Source organism: Salvia splendens, chromosome 7, assembly GCF_004379255.2.
Source record: "Salvia splendens isolate huo1 chromosome 7, SspV2, whole genome shotgun sequence".
Classification (NCBI taxonomy): Eukaryota; Viridiplantae; Streptophyta; class Magnoliopsida; order Lamiales; family Lamiaceae; genus Salvia; species Salvia splendens.
The window spans coordinates 553,610-572,088 of record NC_056038.1 but is presented as its reverse complement, the minus strand read 5'-3'; the positions used below and the strand labels follow the sequence as shown (position 1 = coordinate 572,088).

Genomic DNA, 18,479 nt, shown 5'->3' with positions numbered 1-18,479 from the left:
CGATTAAAGAAGAAAAGATAAGAAAAAATAAAATAAAATGAATATTATAAGATAAAATAAAGTATTACTATGAGATAAGAAATACCAAAGTAAAATATAGTAATAATTATATTATTCAAAAAATGAATGAATCAATTGATTCGGCCGCCAAGAAAATAGAATACAAAGCCATTAACTTGAGTTAGACGAAGTACTTATTATGGAGATATCATGAATATCTAAATAATTAATAAATTTGAGTTATGATCAATGTCGAACCAATTTTAAAGACGAACTAGAGATGATAGATACATTTTTATAATCTTTTGGTCATAATAATTCATCCAAAAATTACCAAATTTCATTGCTTGATTCATATAAAAATGGTAAAATTGGAAAAATTCATTTTGTTCATGAGCTCTTCCCCAGCCACAGCGAGAACGACTCCAAACTCTCATCTCGCCCCATGCCGGTGCAGCGACGGCTGCTGACAGCTAGCGATGGAGGGATGCCCGAGCGGTGGGAGTGACGAATGGCTCGGCGGACAACAGCAGACGGCTGCGGGATAGAGGCGAACAGCAGCGCTGCATCACGGCGAACGACGTCCGGCAGTGCTACGACGCTGGTGGCGTGTGACAAAGCGTAGCATGAGTCTCGACGGCGGCTGGACCTGAAGGGACGACAGACAGCGTCAACATAATAGCCTGTGAGGGGGTTGAGAGGGTGGAAAGGCACGAGGTGTTCGGTAAGTGGATGATGCGACTGAAGATGGCCGGTGAGGGACATGTTGAGAGAATATAGCTCCAATTACAGAACTGCGGAGCTCGGCGATGATGCGGAGCTCGGAGAATATAGCTACAGCTTCTGCGTGGAGATGAATAGTAATTCTTGTAGGTTTGTATTAGATATGACTCTACGTGTAAATTGTGTTTTTTTTATGGTGTTGTAAGGCATCAGTGGCCATTATAATATTGAAATTGATATTAGAAGTTGAAGTTGAGCGTGTGGGATCCTCTGTTTGGTAATTTGAATCTATAAGGCCATCCGCAATGGGCGGACGATGGCACGCCCGATGGCGCGCATCGTCCGCCCCCACTGTGGGTGTGTGGCATAGGCTGCGGACGATAGTCGCGGCCTATGCTTCGGGCGCGACTTAAACCGCGGACGATGGCACGCGGTTTCGTTTTTTTATATAAATCTCGTTTCTCATTCAGCTGTGCATACGAACATATCGACTATCTCTCAACATATTCTCTCTCAACATCCAACGAAAATGAATCCCGGCGAAGACACCAATAGTTCTAGTTCGTCTGATTCCGGTCGTTCGATTGACGAAGCATTAGATGCAGCCGTTGAAAAGCCATGGCGGCATGCTATTCACAAATGCAGCGCGAGAAGGCGGCGGCTGAGCAAGTCCATCGTCCTATTCGACATAGGACGTATGTCCGACGCAACCACGAGGAAGCTCACAGGCGTCTGGTTGAAGACTATTTTGCCGATCAACCACGTTGGGGCCCGACTGTGTTCCGCCGCCGGTTTCGAATGTCGAGGTACCTTTTTCTCAGCATTGTTCGTACATTGTCTTCACGTGAAGATTACTTCACGTTTCGGGATGACGGCATCGGGAAACCCGGCCTTACACCATTGCAAAAGTGCACGACTGCTATTCGTCAGTTGGCATACGGCACCACGGCGGACCTTTTTGACGAGTACCTCCACTGTAGGGAGACTACAGGCCGAGAGTGTCTGAAGTACTTTTGTCGGGGGATAGTAGAGGCCTATGGCGACACATATTTGCGCAAGCCGACAGCCACTGATTGCCAGGGTCTGATGCAGATGCACGAGAGGGCGCACGGGTTTCTTGGGATGCTCGGGAGCATCGACTGTATGCACTGGCAGTGGAAGAACTGTCCGACGGCGTGGAGAGGCCAATTCACAAGTGGATACAAGGGCAGCCACCCGACGATGATCCTCGAAGCCGTCGCTGACTATCGGCTTTGGATCTGGCATGCTACCTTCGGCGTAGCCGGGTCGAACAACGACATCAACGTCCTCAACTCATCCACCCTCTTCACCGACCAATGTAACGGCAACGGCCCGGCCATAGAGTTCACTGCCAACAGACGCCAATACCATATGGGGTACTACTTGGCCGACGACATCTACCCACGGTGGCCAGTTTTCCTAAAGACGGTCAGCTGCCCGATTGGCGAGAAGAGGGTTTTATTTGCGCAAAAGCAAGAGGTGGCGCGGAAGGATGTAGAGTGGGCATTTGGGGTGCTCCAATCACGCTGGGCAATTGTGAAAGGGCCTGCTCGTTTCTGGTACAAGGAAGTCATCGTCGATGTCATATATGCGTGCATAATCATGCACAACATGATAGTCGAGAGTGAAGGCGGAAGCATCACCGATTGGAATGACGACGACCGTGCATCTAGCTCTGCTGGCACATCGACCGAGACACCCGATAGAGGGTTACCGTTAGGTTTCGATGAGGTTTTATCTAGGCAGGCCTCAATGCGCAACCAACAGGAGCATGCGCAGCTCATGAGCGACATGATTGAAGAAGTGTGGGCTCGTAACCGCCGTCGCTGAGTTTGCGTTTTTTATTATTTCGCATTGTAATGTATTAATTTTTATTAAATGAATGAAGTTTTTAAAATTCGTATTTTAAATGTATTTTAGTTTTTTTTAATTCGTATGTATTTTGTAAATATTACAAAATTGATGATGTGGCGCGCCTTAGGGCGCCCCACTGCAGGTGGAAAAGGAGGAGGATAAAAATGCTGACGTGGCGCGGCATAGGGCGCGCCTTAGGGCGCCCCACTGCTGATGGTCTAAGCAACTAAGCACACTCTCCTTTTTTTTATTTTATTCAATTTGTATTGTTATTGGCTACGAATTTTGAGAAGAAAAAGTATAAAAATCATCGTTATTTAGATTTCTATATTACTTCATTCAACTAGACTATTACTTCATTCAGTTACATTATTACTTCATTCACCTAGATTATTACTACTTCATTACTTAACTATCTATATTACTTTATTTGACTAGATCACTACTTCATTTTATTCTATTTTATTACTTCATTCAAATAGTTTTATCACTTCATTCGACTAGGTTATTACTTCAAGGGATTATTGAGCATATGAGGAAGAGTGATCACTACTTCATTCATATTTGCATTTACTTCATTCAACAAGTATACCACTTCATCATAATAGGATTTTACTTCGTTGAACTTCAATTGGGCTATTACTTCAGACCATTACCTTATTAAATGAGGTTATAACTTCATCAACATTGACATACATCATAATAAATAATAAATACTTCATTTTGAAAACACTTCACACAGTCTATTAACTTTAAATTTTGTAAAAATGTTAAATAAATTCAAATTCAAAGTGGAATGAAGTAATAATCTACTGGAATAAAGTAATTAACTATTGGAATGAAGTAATACACTATAAATGTAATTTGACAAAAATATTCTCGGTTGGAGTAATTTGGCTACCTAATGAAGACGGAAATTTTCACTACATCATCTCATCTCATTCATTAAAAACTAAATCTGAAGGCCCTAATTTGGCCTCTAGTTCGATCTTTAAGATTGGATTTGTGAATAATGAGACTCATTTATGCATTATTAATCTTATAGTAGAAATTTGAAGACATAGACTAAAGTATTTTTTTATGACGGATTTAAAGAATTTTGGAACACTCCGCCCGTCTATCGAAAATAAATAAATAAATAAATAAATAAATAAAAATAGGAAGACACAGAGATCAAACTATCTTCTTCTGATTCAACAAGATCTAGTTTTTCTACTCAAATCGCAGTGAGTCTTACCTAAATCTCAGATTAGGGCGAATTGCGACGTGAATTTGAAGAAATCAGAATCATCCATGGCACCTCCAGTTCAATCTCATCGATCCCCTTCTCCATCGCAGCCGTCCGGGTAATCTCCTGATTCCATAATTTATAGTGTTGAGAGAGTGAATTAGTGTGTTGATAATTGTTCTTGGGGAATGGTCTGAGTATTTATATGAAAAATGCTTCATTTTGATCCATTCGTTTTGAAAAAGAAGTGAAGTGAAAAACTAATGAGTTATTTTTTTCTGACTATCGGTGAATTTAAGATGCTTGATTGCTGTATCATTTAATGAGAATGGGTCATGCTCACAGCTAGATTTAGCGCCACTTTTTCTAGAGGTCTTATGTGGCTCTTGTGTGTGTGTGTGTGTTTAGGGAGGAAATTGTGATTCTTGGGGAATTAATTTTTGCTGAATTGAAATGAAGGGAAATAGTCTTTTGCTGGATTATATTGAAGAGTAAATTGCAGTTCATCTGATTCTTGTTATCTGCTTTTATCAGAAAGGGTGAGGTTTCGGATCTTAAAACGCAGCTACGGCAGTTGGCAGGTAGCCGAGCTCCTGGAACCGATGACACGAAGAGAGAGTTGTTCAAGAAGGTTATATCGTACATGACTATTGGGATCGATGTATCTTCAGTTTTTAGTGAAATGGTTATGTGCTCGGCTACCTCTGACATTGTGCTGAAAAAGATGTGTTATTTGTATGTTGGAAACTACGCAAAGCACAATCCGGATCTTGCGCTTTTGACTATTAACTTTCTTCAAAGAGATTGCAAGGATGAGGACCCCATGATTCGGGGGTTGGCTCTGAGGAGTTTGTGCTCACTTGGTGTGGCGAATTTGGTGGAGTACTTGGTGGGGCCATTGGGTAATGGGCTAAAAGACGGGAATAGCTACGTGAGGATGGTTGCAGCTGTCGGTGTGCTCAAGCTGTACCACCTATCGGCGTCAACATGCTTGGATGCTGATTTTCCGCCTCTGTTGAAGCAATTAATGCTCAAAGACAAAGATGCACAGGTCAGGCTATGCACCCTTAATTCCATTACCTTGATCCTTAGTTATAGATGTAACCTTTAATCTTAAAATATCACATCTCATTATAAAGATTGTTGATTTCATGACATAACAAAATGTATGACTTCTTACACAAAAGTTGAGCTTGGCTCGGATGCTGGCTAGTACAAGTCATCGGACTGACGATTTCAGTCATCTACCTCTAATTTTGAACTTGTTTAAACAGGTTGTTGCAAACTGTTTAACTTCGCTGCAAGAGATCTGGAGTCTCGAAGCAAGCACATCCGAGGAAGCAGCAAGAGAGAGAGAAATGTTGCTTAGCAAGCCAGTTGTATATTACTTTTTAAATAGGTATCGAGTTTGCAAAGTTTTCTATCTTGAAATCATTTATCTATCTTGTAAAACGCCCTAACTTGGCTTCCTACGTATTCAGGATGAAAGAGTTCAGTGAATGGGCACAGTGTATTGTCTTAGAGTTGGTTTCTAAGTATGTCCCTGTGGATAGTGAAGAAATCTTTGATATAATGAATCTTCTTGAAGATAGACTTCAACATGCAAATGGTGCAGTCGTCTTGGCCACTATTAAGGTCTTTTTACATATGACGCTATCCATGACCGATGTTCACCAACAGGTACTTTATCGATATATATTATTATCCATAGCTTCATGAATATTGGTGAACATTAGCATGACTTTTAGTACCTCATATGTAAAGTTTTATTAATATCGTCTGATACAAAACTGCTGATACATCCTGCAGGTCTATGAGCGAATTAAAGCTCCTCTGCTCACTTTGGTAAGCTCAGGAAGTCCCGAACAATCGTATGCAGTCCTTAGCCACCTTCATTTACTTGTGATGCGTGCGCCATACATTTTCTCTTCGGACTACAAGCACTTCTACTGCCAGTATAATGAGCCGTTTTATGTCAAAAAGTTAAAGCTTGATATGTTAACTGCTGTGGCAAATGAGAGCAATACGTATGAGATAGGTGAATTTCATTCTGTATGCATGCATAAGCCTTTGCTATGAAATTTAACATAGTCGGTTTTCCCTATATACTCTAGTCACTGCTCATCGCCAATCTTTGGTTCTATTCCAGTGACCGAACTTTGTGAATATGTTGCCAATGTTGATATTCCAATGGCAAGGGAATCAATTCGAGCTGTGGGTAAAATTGCTTTGCAACAATATGATGTGAATGCCATAGTTGACCGACTGCTCCAGTTCTTGGAAATGGAAAAGGAGCATGTGACTGCTGAAACTCTTGTAAGTATCTAGTTTCTTTTCTAGGCTACACCGGTGTGCCGATCTTGAGATGTACCGTAGCCAATTCCTTGAATTATGTCACCATGGAGAAGCTTGTGGTAAACATGTTCTGTTTCTAGGTTCTTGTTAAAGACCTGCTTAGAAAATATCCGCAGTGGAGCCATGACTGCATAGCAGTTGTTGGGAATATCAGTAGTAAAAATGTTCAGGAACCAAAAGCCAAAGCTGCTCTCATTTGGATGCTCGGAGAATATGCTCAAGATATGCAAGATAGTCCTTATATTCTGGAGGGCCTTGTTGAGAACTGGGACGAGGAGAACTCTGCCGAGGTTACTGGAAATCACTTTCTTTCTGCTTTTGTCGTCATTTTTCATTTAGTTCCTAAATATTGCCTGCTTCAAACGTTGCTTTTAGGTTCTTATTTCTAGTATAAACTGTAATTACAGATGTCATCCTGAAAATTTTATGCTTTTAGGACAAAACTAAGAAAAAATCTAAATGCAATTATAGATTAATTTGCTTGGCGGTAATGGGTGAATTCATAGTTCTTAGCTTATGTTCTAGTAATTAACTTTTATACGATATACGCAGGTTCGTCTACATCTTCTTACAGCAGTAATGAAGTGCTTCTTGAGAAGAGCACCAGAGACTCAAAAGGCACTAGGGGATGCTCTAGCAGCTGGTGTTGCTGATTTTCATCAGGTTTAACTCAAGCTTACGATCCTTTTGTTGATGCTAGAATGCTTGCTAAATCCTCGTTAACTGCAGGATGTTCACGATCGAGCTCTATTGTACTATAGGCTTCTAAAGTATGATGTTTCTGTTGCTGAGCGCATTGTAAACCCTCCAAAACAAGCTGTTTCAGTCTTTGCAGATACACAGAGTAGTGAAATGAAAGATCGCATCTTCGATGAATTCAACAGTCTATCTGTTGTGTACCAAAAGGTATTTCTGGTTTGAGTCGATGCCCAAATGCTTACATTATCAATCTGTGTATATACACATAAACGTAGCATGTATCGAGCCAGTTCATATTAACTAATGAAGTGACATATTTTTCAGCCATCCTACATGTTCACTGACAAGGAACACAGAGGCCCATTTGCTTTCTCAGAGGAACTCGGTACTCTATCTATTGGCACCGAGCCCTCAGATGGTGCAGTTGCGGCTCAGAGAGTTGAGGCAAATGACAAGGACTTGTTATTGGGTACTTCTGAGAAGGAAGAGAGTCATGGTTATGGAAACAATGGTTCTGCATACAGTGCCCCTTCTTACGATGCCTCGACAACAGCTGGTGCTTCTCAGGGCAACTTTGACCTCGTATCGATAGACCAACCATCTACACTACATCCACCTTCTGGCTTTGCCATTGACGATCTACTCGGTCTTGGAATGCCAGCCGCACCCAGTTCTGCTCCTCCTGTGTTGCTGCTTAACGCCAAAGCTGCCATAGACCCGAATGCATTTCAGCAGAAATGGCGCCAACTACCAGTATCTTTATCCCAGGTTTATGAACTTCCATAGCTGCCTATTTACTAATAAGCTTGTGATTAGGGTATAGAAGTTTGGTTGTGGGTTATTAACAGGTTTAAGTCAAAAATTGACAGCCCGGGCACAATTAATGCTCAACACGGACTTGAAACGAGCAATCCATGAGCATCCTCTCTTGTTACATTCCTTCGGAATATCCAATTGCAGTTTTTACTACTTGAGGATCTTAGACGACACCCTTTTGTTGTATTTCGTTCAGGAAACCTCTATAGATCCACAAGGAGTGGCGGGAATGACGAATCCTCATGCCCTCCCTCAGCATATGCAAGGCCACTCCATCAACTGCATAGCATCAGGCGGCCAAGCCCCCAATTTCAAGTTCTTTTTCTTTGCACAGAAGGCAGAGGGTTCGTCTGCTTATCTCGTGGAGTGTGTCATCAACTCATCGTCGTGTAAAGTGCAACTAAAGATCAAAACCGATGACCAGGCGACATCACAGGCGTTCTCCGAGCTGTTCCAGTCTGCCCTGTCTAAATTCGGCTCTGCTTAGAGTTTACATTGCCGGGTTTTAGTTTCATTTTTGTCTGGAAATCGATGAACAGTGGAAAAAGTCTTGTAAAATTTGATTTGTGTACAAAATGTTGTCTTATTGTCTGTTCTGCTTCCACTAATTTGCTATTGTACTGAGTTTTTTTTTTCCAATAACTTTAGGCATCCGCAGTGGTGCGGATGTCCCGGCGGACATTCCTGCGGACTTTCCAAAAACACCTCCTGCCACGTCATAAGAATTTCCCACTGCACTGTCACGTCATAAGGACATCCCACTGCACAGTGGCGGACATCCCAATGACATCCCGACGAACTTCCCACAATAATAAAAATTCACAAATTCACCAAATTAAACAATTTACAGAATTAAACAATTTACAGAATTAAAATTACGACATAAATATGGAGAAATTGCAAGCACTTTATTTAAAAAAAATATGCATAGTACAAAAAAAACATACATAATTATTAAAAAAAAATTACATAGTTAAAAAAACCGCGGTCTCACTCCTCGGATTCCTCGCCGCCAGTACCTTCGTCGTCCCCGCCGGTAGTCCCCTCGTCGCCACGCTTCGCCATGTCTCCCAACCCCAAATCGCGCCGCATACTGTTAAAAAAACACATATTCTTAGAATCAATTTCCACAATTCTAAAAATCATACGGAAGCGTGGGATTCAAAGAACGGTTTCAATTAAGACCAACATCCATTATCAATTTGTCATCAAAACAATTCTAATTGATAAATCATTACTACCAAAATCTATCTTAATTCAAGCTAAAGAAGCATTAAATTAAGATTAAGGAATTATCACTAAAGATGCATCTTAAGTAATGATTTCATTCAATGAACACAAGATAGAAATGAACATAGGAAAAATCATGAAATTAATTTGTCTAACAACATGTTTGGAGCAACAAAATATTCTTAGCCTAGCAACAAAATATTCTTAGCCTAACATGATCAGACTAAGAACAAAGATAAATGTTGATGAAACCCTTGAAACCATGGAGCTTGATGAAGAAGAAGACTTGGGTTGGAATTTCTCTTTTTCTTTCCTAATCTCTTTGTCCAAATCACACTGCAGCACTGCTGTGTTTTAGGCCTGGGGAGTATTTTGTTTCTTATCACAGGACTTGAAAATTTACTTATGTAGCTATTATTAATTGGTTGTTCAGCTATGATGATTGTTACTACTATATCTCTAAGTTTTCTTTCAGAAATTTAGGTAGGAAGGATGAAGTCTCAATCTTATTTTAGTTTATAATTTATTTTCTTTTTTATTATAGGACTTGTTATTTACTTTAGAGTTTAGATTACTTTTATACATTTAGCTATTATTAATTCTGCTAGTCTACATAAATTAATTACCAAAAATGTCAATAAATTACTGCAAATTGTATTTATAAAACTGGTTGAGTTATTGGTGGAGGAACTACTTAAAAATTTGAGTGAAGTACGTAAATGGTACCTGATCTTTCATTTTCGCACATAAATGGTACATGATCTTTATTTTATATCGTTTTTGGTACCTGTAAATCACATTTTTGGTACCTGATGCAATTATCACCCAAAATACCCTCTAAACAAATTCATTTTTCCATTTGTGTCATAAAGGATATTTTGAGCATTGACAAAACTAGTACCAAAAGTGATATTATAGTATTTTCTCTCATTCTACTCACTCTTTGTACTATTATTATTAATCAATATTAATATTATTATTTTGATGTTATAGATTAATAATTAATTTATTTTTTAATATCATTTAAATATACTTAACCATAATTATAGTTATAATTATATTTAATTATTATAATAATATTATTGTTATAATAGTAAAAAAGTAGTAGTAATTAATAAATATTAATTATTATTTTATATCAAATTAATAACTAATCTATATACTCTTAATTAAAATTTAAAATTGTGAATTGTATTCATAATGATAAAGAGTTAGAATATTTTTAGTTAGGTGTTTCAACCCTAAAATGAGTATAAATAATTTAATTAAAAATATTCAATTGATTTAATTATTTTAAATAATTAATTTAATTAGGTGTTTTGTTATTGATTTATATTATGAATGCAATTAGATGTATGTATAAAACACTAAAAAAGAAAGAAGAAAAAGAAGAGAAAAGAAAAAAGAGGAAACGTAAACTAAGGAGAAAAAAGAAAGAAGAAGTGAAGATAAAATTATAAAATACTACTAAAAAGAAAGAAGACAATGAAGAAAAAAGAAAGAAGAATAAACTAAAGAAGAAAAAAAGAAATAAGAAAGGTAGAAAAAAAATCACATATTTAATTCTATTTAATTGAAATTACCAAAAATATCTTCTATAACAAAAAAATAACATGTTTAGTACCTAAGGTTATTTTTGTCTTGTGGTACCAAAAATAATATAACTACTATAATAAAGATCATGTACCATTTATGTGTGAAAGTGAAAGATCAGGTATCATTCACTCTAAAAATTTTGATTTTTTTCGATTAATTGCATACAAATTTACTACTGACTGCCACGGCAAAAGTAATGTTCATCACGGGTTTGAAACGAGCATTTCATGAACATCCTCTCTTCTTACATTCCTTCATAATATCCGATTGCAGTGTTTACGACATGAGGATCTTAGACGGCACCCTTTCATTGTATTTCGTTCAGGAATGACGAATCCCCAGGCCGCCCCCTCAGCATATGCAAGGCCACTCCATCAACTGCATAGCATCAGGCGACCAAGCCCCCCAATTTCAACTTTTTTTTCTTCGCACAGGAGGCAGAGGGTTCGTTTGCTTATCTCGTGGACTGTCATCAACTCATCGTCGTGTAAAGTGCAACTAAAGATCAAAATTGATGGCCACGCAACATCACAGGCATTCTCCGATTCGGTTCTGCTTAGGCTTTAAATCGACCATTTTAGTTTCTTTTTTTGTCTTGTAAAATTTGATTTGTGTACAAAACTAATTTGCTATTGGACTGAGTTAGTTTTTCATTTTTCTAGCAACTTAGGAGATTGAAATGAAGTAAATCCCATTTCTGGAAATAATGTAGCAGGAAATTGAAAGGAAAAAAAAAACATGAATTCATCTCAATTCCAAATCTTTCCTTACCATGTTTAACAATTAATTATGAGGAAAAACGAAAAAAATATAAAAGAAAAATGAAATAACAAGAATAGACAGGGAACTAAACTCTTGGACATCGTCTTCATGTTGGAGGGGACAATCTTTTTTATGAATGCCCACTTCAAATACACGAGCCGCCATTAAAAGGTGTTGTTCTAACTGGATTAATGCTCAATTTCCATCAACAAAAATGGTGCATTGGTAGAAAGCTCGAGGAGAAGCTGTATAAAGGACGAAAGAAATCAGCCGCCTTGACCTTCTTCCTTGAAAGAGAGCCTAGATTTCAACCATCGCTCTAGTTGGAACTTGAATGCAATAGAAACAAATATGGCAATAGTTAGGTCACAATTTTCCTAGAACAGAAATGGGTAAGGTAAGATACCGACCAATAGTGGCCAACGGGACCAACAAATCCAAGACCAAACATAGTCGTGGTTGCTACTCGTCTCCAACTCTTTATGTTCTTCCTGGAGAAGTGAGCAAGGATCATCAAACATAAAACAAAAACCCGAATTCGCAAGGCTGCTCCACCTATTGTATTTTAGAAGCAATAGGAAGAAAGAGGCCATTTATGAAGAAAGAGGCCATTTATGAAGAGGAGTATTCCATCACAATACATATATTCTTGCAAGCATCATAAATACTGAATCATCAATTGTCATGAGATGCACAAGAACATGTATTCATATCCGATCAAATTACTAGCAAAGGCATTTCACAATGTACGAATTCAAGCTTCAGCAGCATACCATAAAGAGCATGATTGACAAATCCTGAAAATGCAGGCGAAATTCAAATGAAAACGAGCAATTTAAATCATCAAAACAGAACAATAACAATAAGAATGACGACGCACGTGCTTTTGCGGCATGGCGTTGGAGTGAGTGACTGCTTGAGCTGCAATATCGCCCAACCCCCAAATGAAGCCGGAGCTGATCACCTGGATGAATCGCTAAACAATTCTGGTACCATTTCCACAATCTAAGCATGCTTTTCCCGTTAATTCAATCAGCTGTGTTATTCACCAAACATGGTAATATTTCTGTAGGGAAAAAAAGCTTTCTTCCCCAAATCTTAGGTCAATTAATTTTGTATGATCGTACTATAAATAAATACGACAAAATTGTAGTAACAAGAAAGAGCAAATTTTGATGTGTGATGAGTGATGAGCATTCATGCGGCTGCGTGAGATTGTTACCAAATTCCATGCAATTTGATGAAATAATCTGCAGATTTATGTAATAACCTCTATCCGATTGGTTGACTAATTTCGATCAGTTGGGTGAGACATTAACAATTAAACCATCTCTTAACGAAAAATTATTAAGCAATTGTGATCTTTTTTACGAATATGAAAATTACTTAAAAACACAAGAGAAGCAGCAGTACGCACGGATGAGACCGACAACAATGGACAATTGAGTATAACCATGAGTTTTTATTAAATTTTTAGTGTTTGACTAGTTTTCTCATAGAAATCAAATTATGAATTGATGATCAAATCATGGAATCTAGTATTTTGTTTCTTGTCTTTGGTTTATATTTATACTTTTTATAGATATATTTCTATGACAATGTGTTTTTAGTTACGAAGATTAAATGATTAGACATCATTATACATTCAGCCTGGTAAGTAAATTGACAAATCTATTACTCCTAGTTAACAGTATAAATGATCGAACCAATCATATACAAAATTTAAAATATAAGTAAAATATACTAATAAATTATAGATATAATTCATTGTGTATTATAAATAAAATATAATTATAATATAATAAATGATAAAGAAATTAAATACGACTATAATATGCATAGAATATTACTACATTATAATTCTATGGAATATATAATATATACTATTAAAGATACATGTAAACTAAAATTTTAAATTTTAGTTAGTTGTACATTATAATTAAATTTAGTTAATTATAAATATAATAATATTTATTTGGTACTAATAAATATAATAAAGTACTATATTATAATGTCAAATATTAAAAATAATTAAAATTTCCCTCGTTTGACACCTTTAACTTGAATGCTATTTGTGCATTGAAATATAATCTCTAATTACCATGAAATGTTGTTTTCAATAATAAATTCGGTAATAAATTAACATACACTATAATAGTACACCGACATTTCAACAATCCAACTATCCATTTGGCAATGTTTATTAATTAATAATCATTGCAGAAAATAATAAAAGCACAGCGAAAACATTAAAAGCTTCACTTTTATATATACAAATATATTAAAAAAATTCTAGTACTACTTATTTTCCTCCCGACAAAAGAAATAATTTAGCTAATCTCGCCGGAATTTCCTGATTGGTTCCCCCGCGGCGTTGCGGCGGCTCTGGTTTCGATCACTGATTTTTATCCGGCGAGAGAGCGAAAATGGTGAATGCAATGGTGCAAAGAGCTACAAGCGATATGCTGATTGGTCCAGATTGGGCGAGGAATATCGAGATCTGCGATATGTGCAACTCGGATCCCGCGTAATTAATTCTCTCTCAAGTTGCAAGTTTTTTTTAATCTTTTATTTTGTTTGATGATTGCTTGCATTTCCTCTTTTTTTACACTATGCTTTTTAGTTTGCATTTGATTTTATTTTTTTTATTTATGTAGTTAACTGGTTAATGATTATTGTGATTGGAATGATCAATGGTAGTTTGGAATGTCGGTGAGCTGAAGAAGTGCTTTGATGTTGTGATCATGACGATCTAGTTGATAATTTTAGGATGTCACTGACTTGAGCTGCAGTTTGAACATATTGTTAACTGTTTATTAGCATACAATATCATGTTATGCAGCAGTTTATTTTGTATCAGATTGATGAGGATAGATGATTAAGTGACAATATTTCCTTTTAATGATAAGTTTATACTCAATTCGTTCAAGAAAAATAGTCTCAGTTGTTGAGGACACTGGTTTTAACGTGCTATCGGTAAAGTAGGAAAGTGAAAGAGAAAAAAAAAAGATACAATAGAGAACTAATTTTGGCAGATGGACAAAAATGAAATAATGAGGCTTATTTTCGGCGACAGAAGGAGTAAAATTTATGATGCCTTTAGTGGTTTGTGTATCACAAAGTGTGTAAGGAAAACTGAGGTATGAGGTAATTTTGTTGGAAGGAGTAACCTATGGGATGATTTATATCTCCATGTTAATCGGACTAATTAGCTTCTTTCATTCATACGGAATGTTGGAAATTCGTATCTGCATTATGGTTGTTTATCTCGAGAAAGCATAGCACATACCTTCTGTGAGCTAATGGTCTCTCTTGTTTGTATTAGACAAGCAAAAGATGTTGTAAAAGGTATAAAGAATCGCATACGTAGCAGACGGCCCAAAGTCCAGCTCCTTGCCCTGACCGTAAGTGTGATATTTTGTGCATAAACATTTTGCTGGTCCTGTAGTAACAATAAACTTGATTCGAACAACTCACATTTCGATTTCTATTCAGCGTTCCTTTAATGAAATTTAGCAGTTCCCACTCTATAACGTGAAGCGTTGGACGAATGTCCGCAACTAAAGACCTTCATAGGAAATGTAACCGATTTTCTGCACCTCATGAAATGTTAAATCAGGGTTTGTTTTGTGTTCTAGCTATTGGAGACCATTGTGAAGAACTGTGGTGATATTGTCCACGTGCTTGTTGCTGAGAGGGAGTTGCCGCGTGAGATGGTGAAAATTGCAAAGAAGAAGGTAGTCTAATCACAATTGTGGCACCAATTAGATCCTGTTTCCAAATATTTACCTGAATTTCTAACGACGCAAACTTTATCGTTGCAGCCGGATATTCGTGTGAAAGAGAAGATATTAATATTGATAAATACTTGGCAAGATGCCTTTGGAGGGCCAAGGGCAAGATATACCCAATACTTTGCAGCTTATCAGGAGTTGCTGGTTAGTATATACATTATTTGCTGGTTTGCATTTTTTCATGTTCAACATATCTAGATGTCGCTTATTTCTGCTTCCTGTGGCATTTTTGTCAGCGCGCTGGAGCAGCTTTCCCCCGAATTTCCGAGGCATCAAAACCTGTTTCAGCATCACCATCTTACCCACAAAATCTCGGTGATTCTGAGTCTAGACTGCCTCCTGCTGATTCATCCGTTGAATCTGAATTTCCAACATTGAGGTGCATTTCTCTTAAGTTCTCACTATGTTATGAATTGTACATATTAACTACGGAGATGGGTCATTTCAATACTTTTCTTAAAGTCGGAACATGAAACTATATCAGTCCGCAAATACATGAATATCAGTGGACATCACAATACGCACCAGTTTTTTGACTCAATATCAGTTCGTTGATTTTCCTGACCCAATATCATGACCTGATATGTTTTGTGACGCATCAGAGAACTCGTATGATTTTCAGTTCTCAAAGTTATCATTTAAAAAAGTTCTCACTGGAACCAACCCCTTTTAACTAATCATTAAATACCCGGTAGCTTTATTTGATTTCTTTAGAATTGAAACCGGATACATTCTAAGGTAATAAATTTTGTTAACAATGCTTTACTAAGAATGAAATGATCCTTGATGATAGATCTTTCTGTGTTAGCCCGACAGTAATGGAAAATGCACGTGGTGTTATGGATGTCCTTGCCGAGATGCTGAATGCTATAGGTCCTGATAACAAAGAGGTATTACGATGACAGAATGTTGAAGTTTCTATCCATTAAAGGCATAGCCTAAGTTAAAATTGGCTGTATATACTTTTCGGGATTAGCCGCTACCCAGACTATTTTAAAACTGTGTTTTCTTGGTGGCAGGAAGTAAAGCAAGATATCATTATTGATCTGGTGAAAAAGTGCAGTGCGTATAAGCTTAGAGTGGTACATCTTGTTAACTCAACGACGTAAGGGCTCGCCACCATCCTGCGTTTCATGTCTATTCTCTACTCTTCATTTTATCCGTTAAGTGGCCCTTTCCATTTTTATGTGATGTAGGGATGAATCACTGTTATGTCAAGGACTGGCTCTGAATGATGAATTGCAACGTATTTTGGCTAGACACGAATCAATTTCTTCCGGCTCTATCCCTGTTCTTCAACCCGAGACCAAAAAATCCAAACCTGCTCGAGCCTTGGTCAACATTGATGCTCCCCTCATTGACACTGGTGATACACAATCAGAAAATGGGTAATTCCTGTTCATGAAATATACTGATATCAATATTTCTCAACTTGTTTGTGCTTGAATTGGCTGTACAACATCACTCTCAGATCGACGTCTGAAACTAGTTTAGAGGGACAGTTGCTACTCACGGCCGCTGCTCCTCCGGCAACTAATGGACAACTGACAACCACAGCAAAAGTTGATCTTTTGAGCGGAGATGATTTCAACTCGCCGGCAGCAAACTCTCTGGCACTTGTTCCTTTGTCGGATCCTCAGCCGACGAGCCCAGCTGCATCCCAGCAGAATATTCTCGCTCTGGTTGATATGTATCCACCGAGTAACCTTCAATCCTCAAATTCCAATGGGCAAGCCTATTCTTCATTACCTCATATTCAGCAACAAAGTAATGGTCAATCTCCACAGCCATCTCTACTCCCTAACGGAATCGCTTCGAGCCTGATAGCACCGCAACATGACCAGTCGACTTACTTGCAAGAACCTGCCTTCCTGTGGAATGTTCAGACGAACCAGCAACAACTGCCAGACTCACCAACTTATGGTACGTCTCCTTTTTTTTTAACTTCCGTCTTTTGGAAGATCCCATCGTGTGAATCTAACGGCCCATGATCTAAACTTTTTGATCGATGCAATCTTGTTTATCGGTAGGTTCTGAAAGTAGCAATGCTTTTCCTCCTCCCCCATGGGAAGCCCAGCTGGATAACAGCATGTCAGCCATTAGCCAACCTCAAGAATCGCAAGTAGCAGCCAACGGCTTCCAGCCATCGCCAAGTGGGGCTTACATTCCACAACCCGAAACTAAGTCAAACATCCGAGAGGTGGTAGGACCCTATATGTATCCAAGCCACTTCAGCAACCAGATGATGGGGGCTATGCAACAACCCATAGGCGCGTATCATCAACCAATGCAAGCCGACCAGATGGGGTATGCGTATCCCCAGCATATGCACAACAACCAAATGGCCGGCTATGGCTATGCCTACGGTTACAGCCCGGAGCAAATGCACAACGCCCAGTATCTCGAGCAGAATATGTCTGGCTTGTCAATGAGGGATGGTGGTGCATCTTCTTCTTACTCAGCATCGGTACCGTCGTACATGCCGTCTGGAAAGCCGACGAAACCGGAGGACAAGCTCTTCGGTGACCTGGTTGACATCACCAAATTCAAACCAGCCAAAGCAAGAGCAGGTTGAATTGGGAGTTGCTTCTTGTGCGTTGGTACCTCTTAATTCCATATGCATTTTTTGTAAATTTGTTTGTTTGGACTGTGTATCATTGCATTCACACCTTCGCTCTCATACGCAAAAAATAACCCTTCTCTCTCACACATAAAATAAAGGGTAAGAGGCCATTCTTTTTGGGCAAGGCTATATATTTTTTAAGTGTCCACTACTTTTATTACATCCCAAATTCTTAGATCAATGGACTTTGTTTGATCAAAAGTATAATTGATAAAACTGTAACCGTTCTATAAAATAATAAAATAAATATTGTTTAGATAGTATTATATTGAAACATGCTTTAAAAAAAAAACTACTACATGATTTACTACAACAGTTCCAGCAACAGATATCTATTCATATACATATATAGAGGGACTTTACCTTTGTAGAAATGGAGAAACTGGATACAGAGACTGAGAAATCAGATTGAACACACAAACCACACTTGAACAATATGAACTAATACCAACCGATATGAACACAAACAGAGGAACTAAAGAGAGAAAAGATGAAACGAGACAATCAATGATTTACACACGGTTACAGCTTCCTTTTATAGTTCAGCTAAGAAGAAGAAAAGAGGGAAAAAGTGCCAGCTCATTCCTAACTAACTATCAAACTAACTAACTGACTCAAAATATCTTCCAACGGTCAGCTGCTCTTGGCTTCATCACACTTCCAGCTAGCTCGATATATTTCAACAACCTTATCAATTAAATCTTTATGAGAAGGATCAGGCATAGAATCCTTCAAACTGGGATGATCACTCAGCAAACCTTTGAGCTCCGCCTCCATT

General features: G+C 38.0%; 2 protein-coding genes across 4 annotated transcripts; both read left to right on the top strand.

The window, feature by feature from the left end:
- Nucleotides 1-3,752: 3,752 nt before the first annotated feature.
- On the top strand, nucleotides 3,753-8,311 carry LOC121810261 (beta-adaptin-like protein A). Of its 2 annotated transcripts, none has more exons than XM_042211038.1 (11): nucleotides 3,753-3,944; nucleotides 4,361-4,877; nucleotides 5,101-5,225; nucleotides 5,308-5,506; nucleotides 5,636-5,864; nucleotides 5,976-6,142; nucleotides 6,262-6,471; nucleotides 6,734-6,844; nucleotides 6,911-7,087; nucleotides 7,205-7,648; nucleotides 7,750-7,888. In XM_042211038.1, the coding sequence occupies exons 1-11, from the start codon at nucleotides 3,892-3,894 to the stop codon at nucleotides 7,762-7,764; spliced, it is 2,247 nt and encodes a 748-aa protein (XP_042066972.1). In that variant the 5' UTR covers nucleotides 3,753-3,891; the 3' UTR covers nucleotides 7,765-7,888. The 2 variants fall into 2 exon arrangements, with proteins under 2 accessions (XP_042066972.1, XP_042066971.1); XM_042211037.1 differs by lacking the exon at nucleotides 7,750-7,888 and adding an exon at nucleotides 7,893-8,311 and having other exon boundaries at nucleotides 3,754-3,944.
- Nucleotides 8,312-13,574: 5,263 nt separating this feature from the next.
- On the top strand, nucleotides 13,575-17,825 carry LOC121811179 (TOM1-like protein 9). 2 transcript variants are annotated; one of them, XM_042211979.1, is made up of 10 exons: nucleotides 13,575-13,811; nucleotides 14,610-14,688; nucleotides 14,923-15,021; nucleotides 15,109-15,222; nucleotides 15,315-15,457; nucleotides 15,872-15,968; nucleotides 16,098-16,183; nucleotides 16,275-16,466; nucleotides 16,550-17,001; nucleotides 17,109-17,825. In XM_042211979.1, exons 1-10 carry the CDS (start codon nucleotides 13,711-13,713, stop codon nucleotides 17,651-17,653), a joined length of 1,908 nt encoding a protein of 635 aa, XP_042067913.1. In that variant the 5' UTR covers nucleotides 13,575-13,710; the 3' UTR covers nucleotides 17,654-17,825. The 2 variants fall into 2 exon arrangements, with proteins under 2 accessions (XP_042067913.1, XP_042067914.1); XM_042211980.1 differs by having other exon boundaries at nucleotides 13,577-13,811; nucleotides 15,887-15,968.
- The last annotated feature ends 654 nt before the right edge of the window (nucleotides 17,826-18,479 follow it).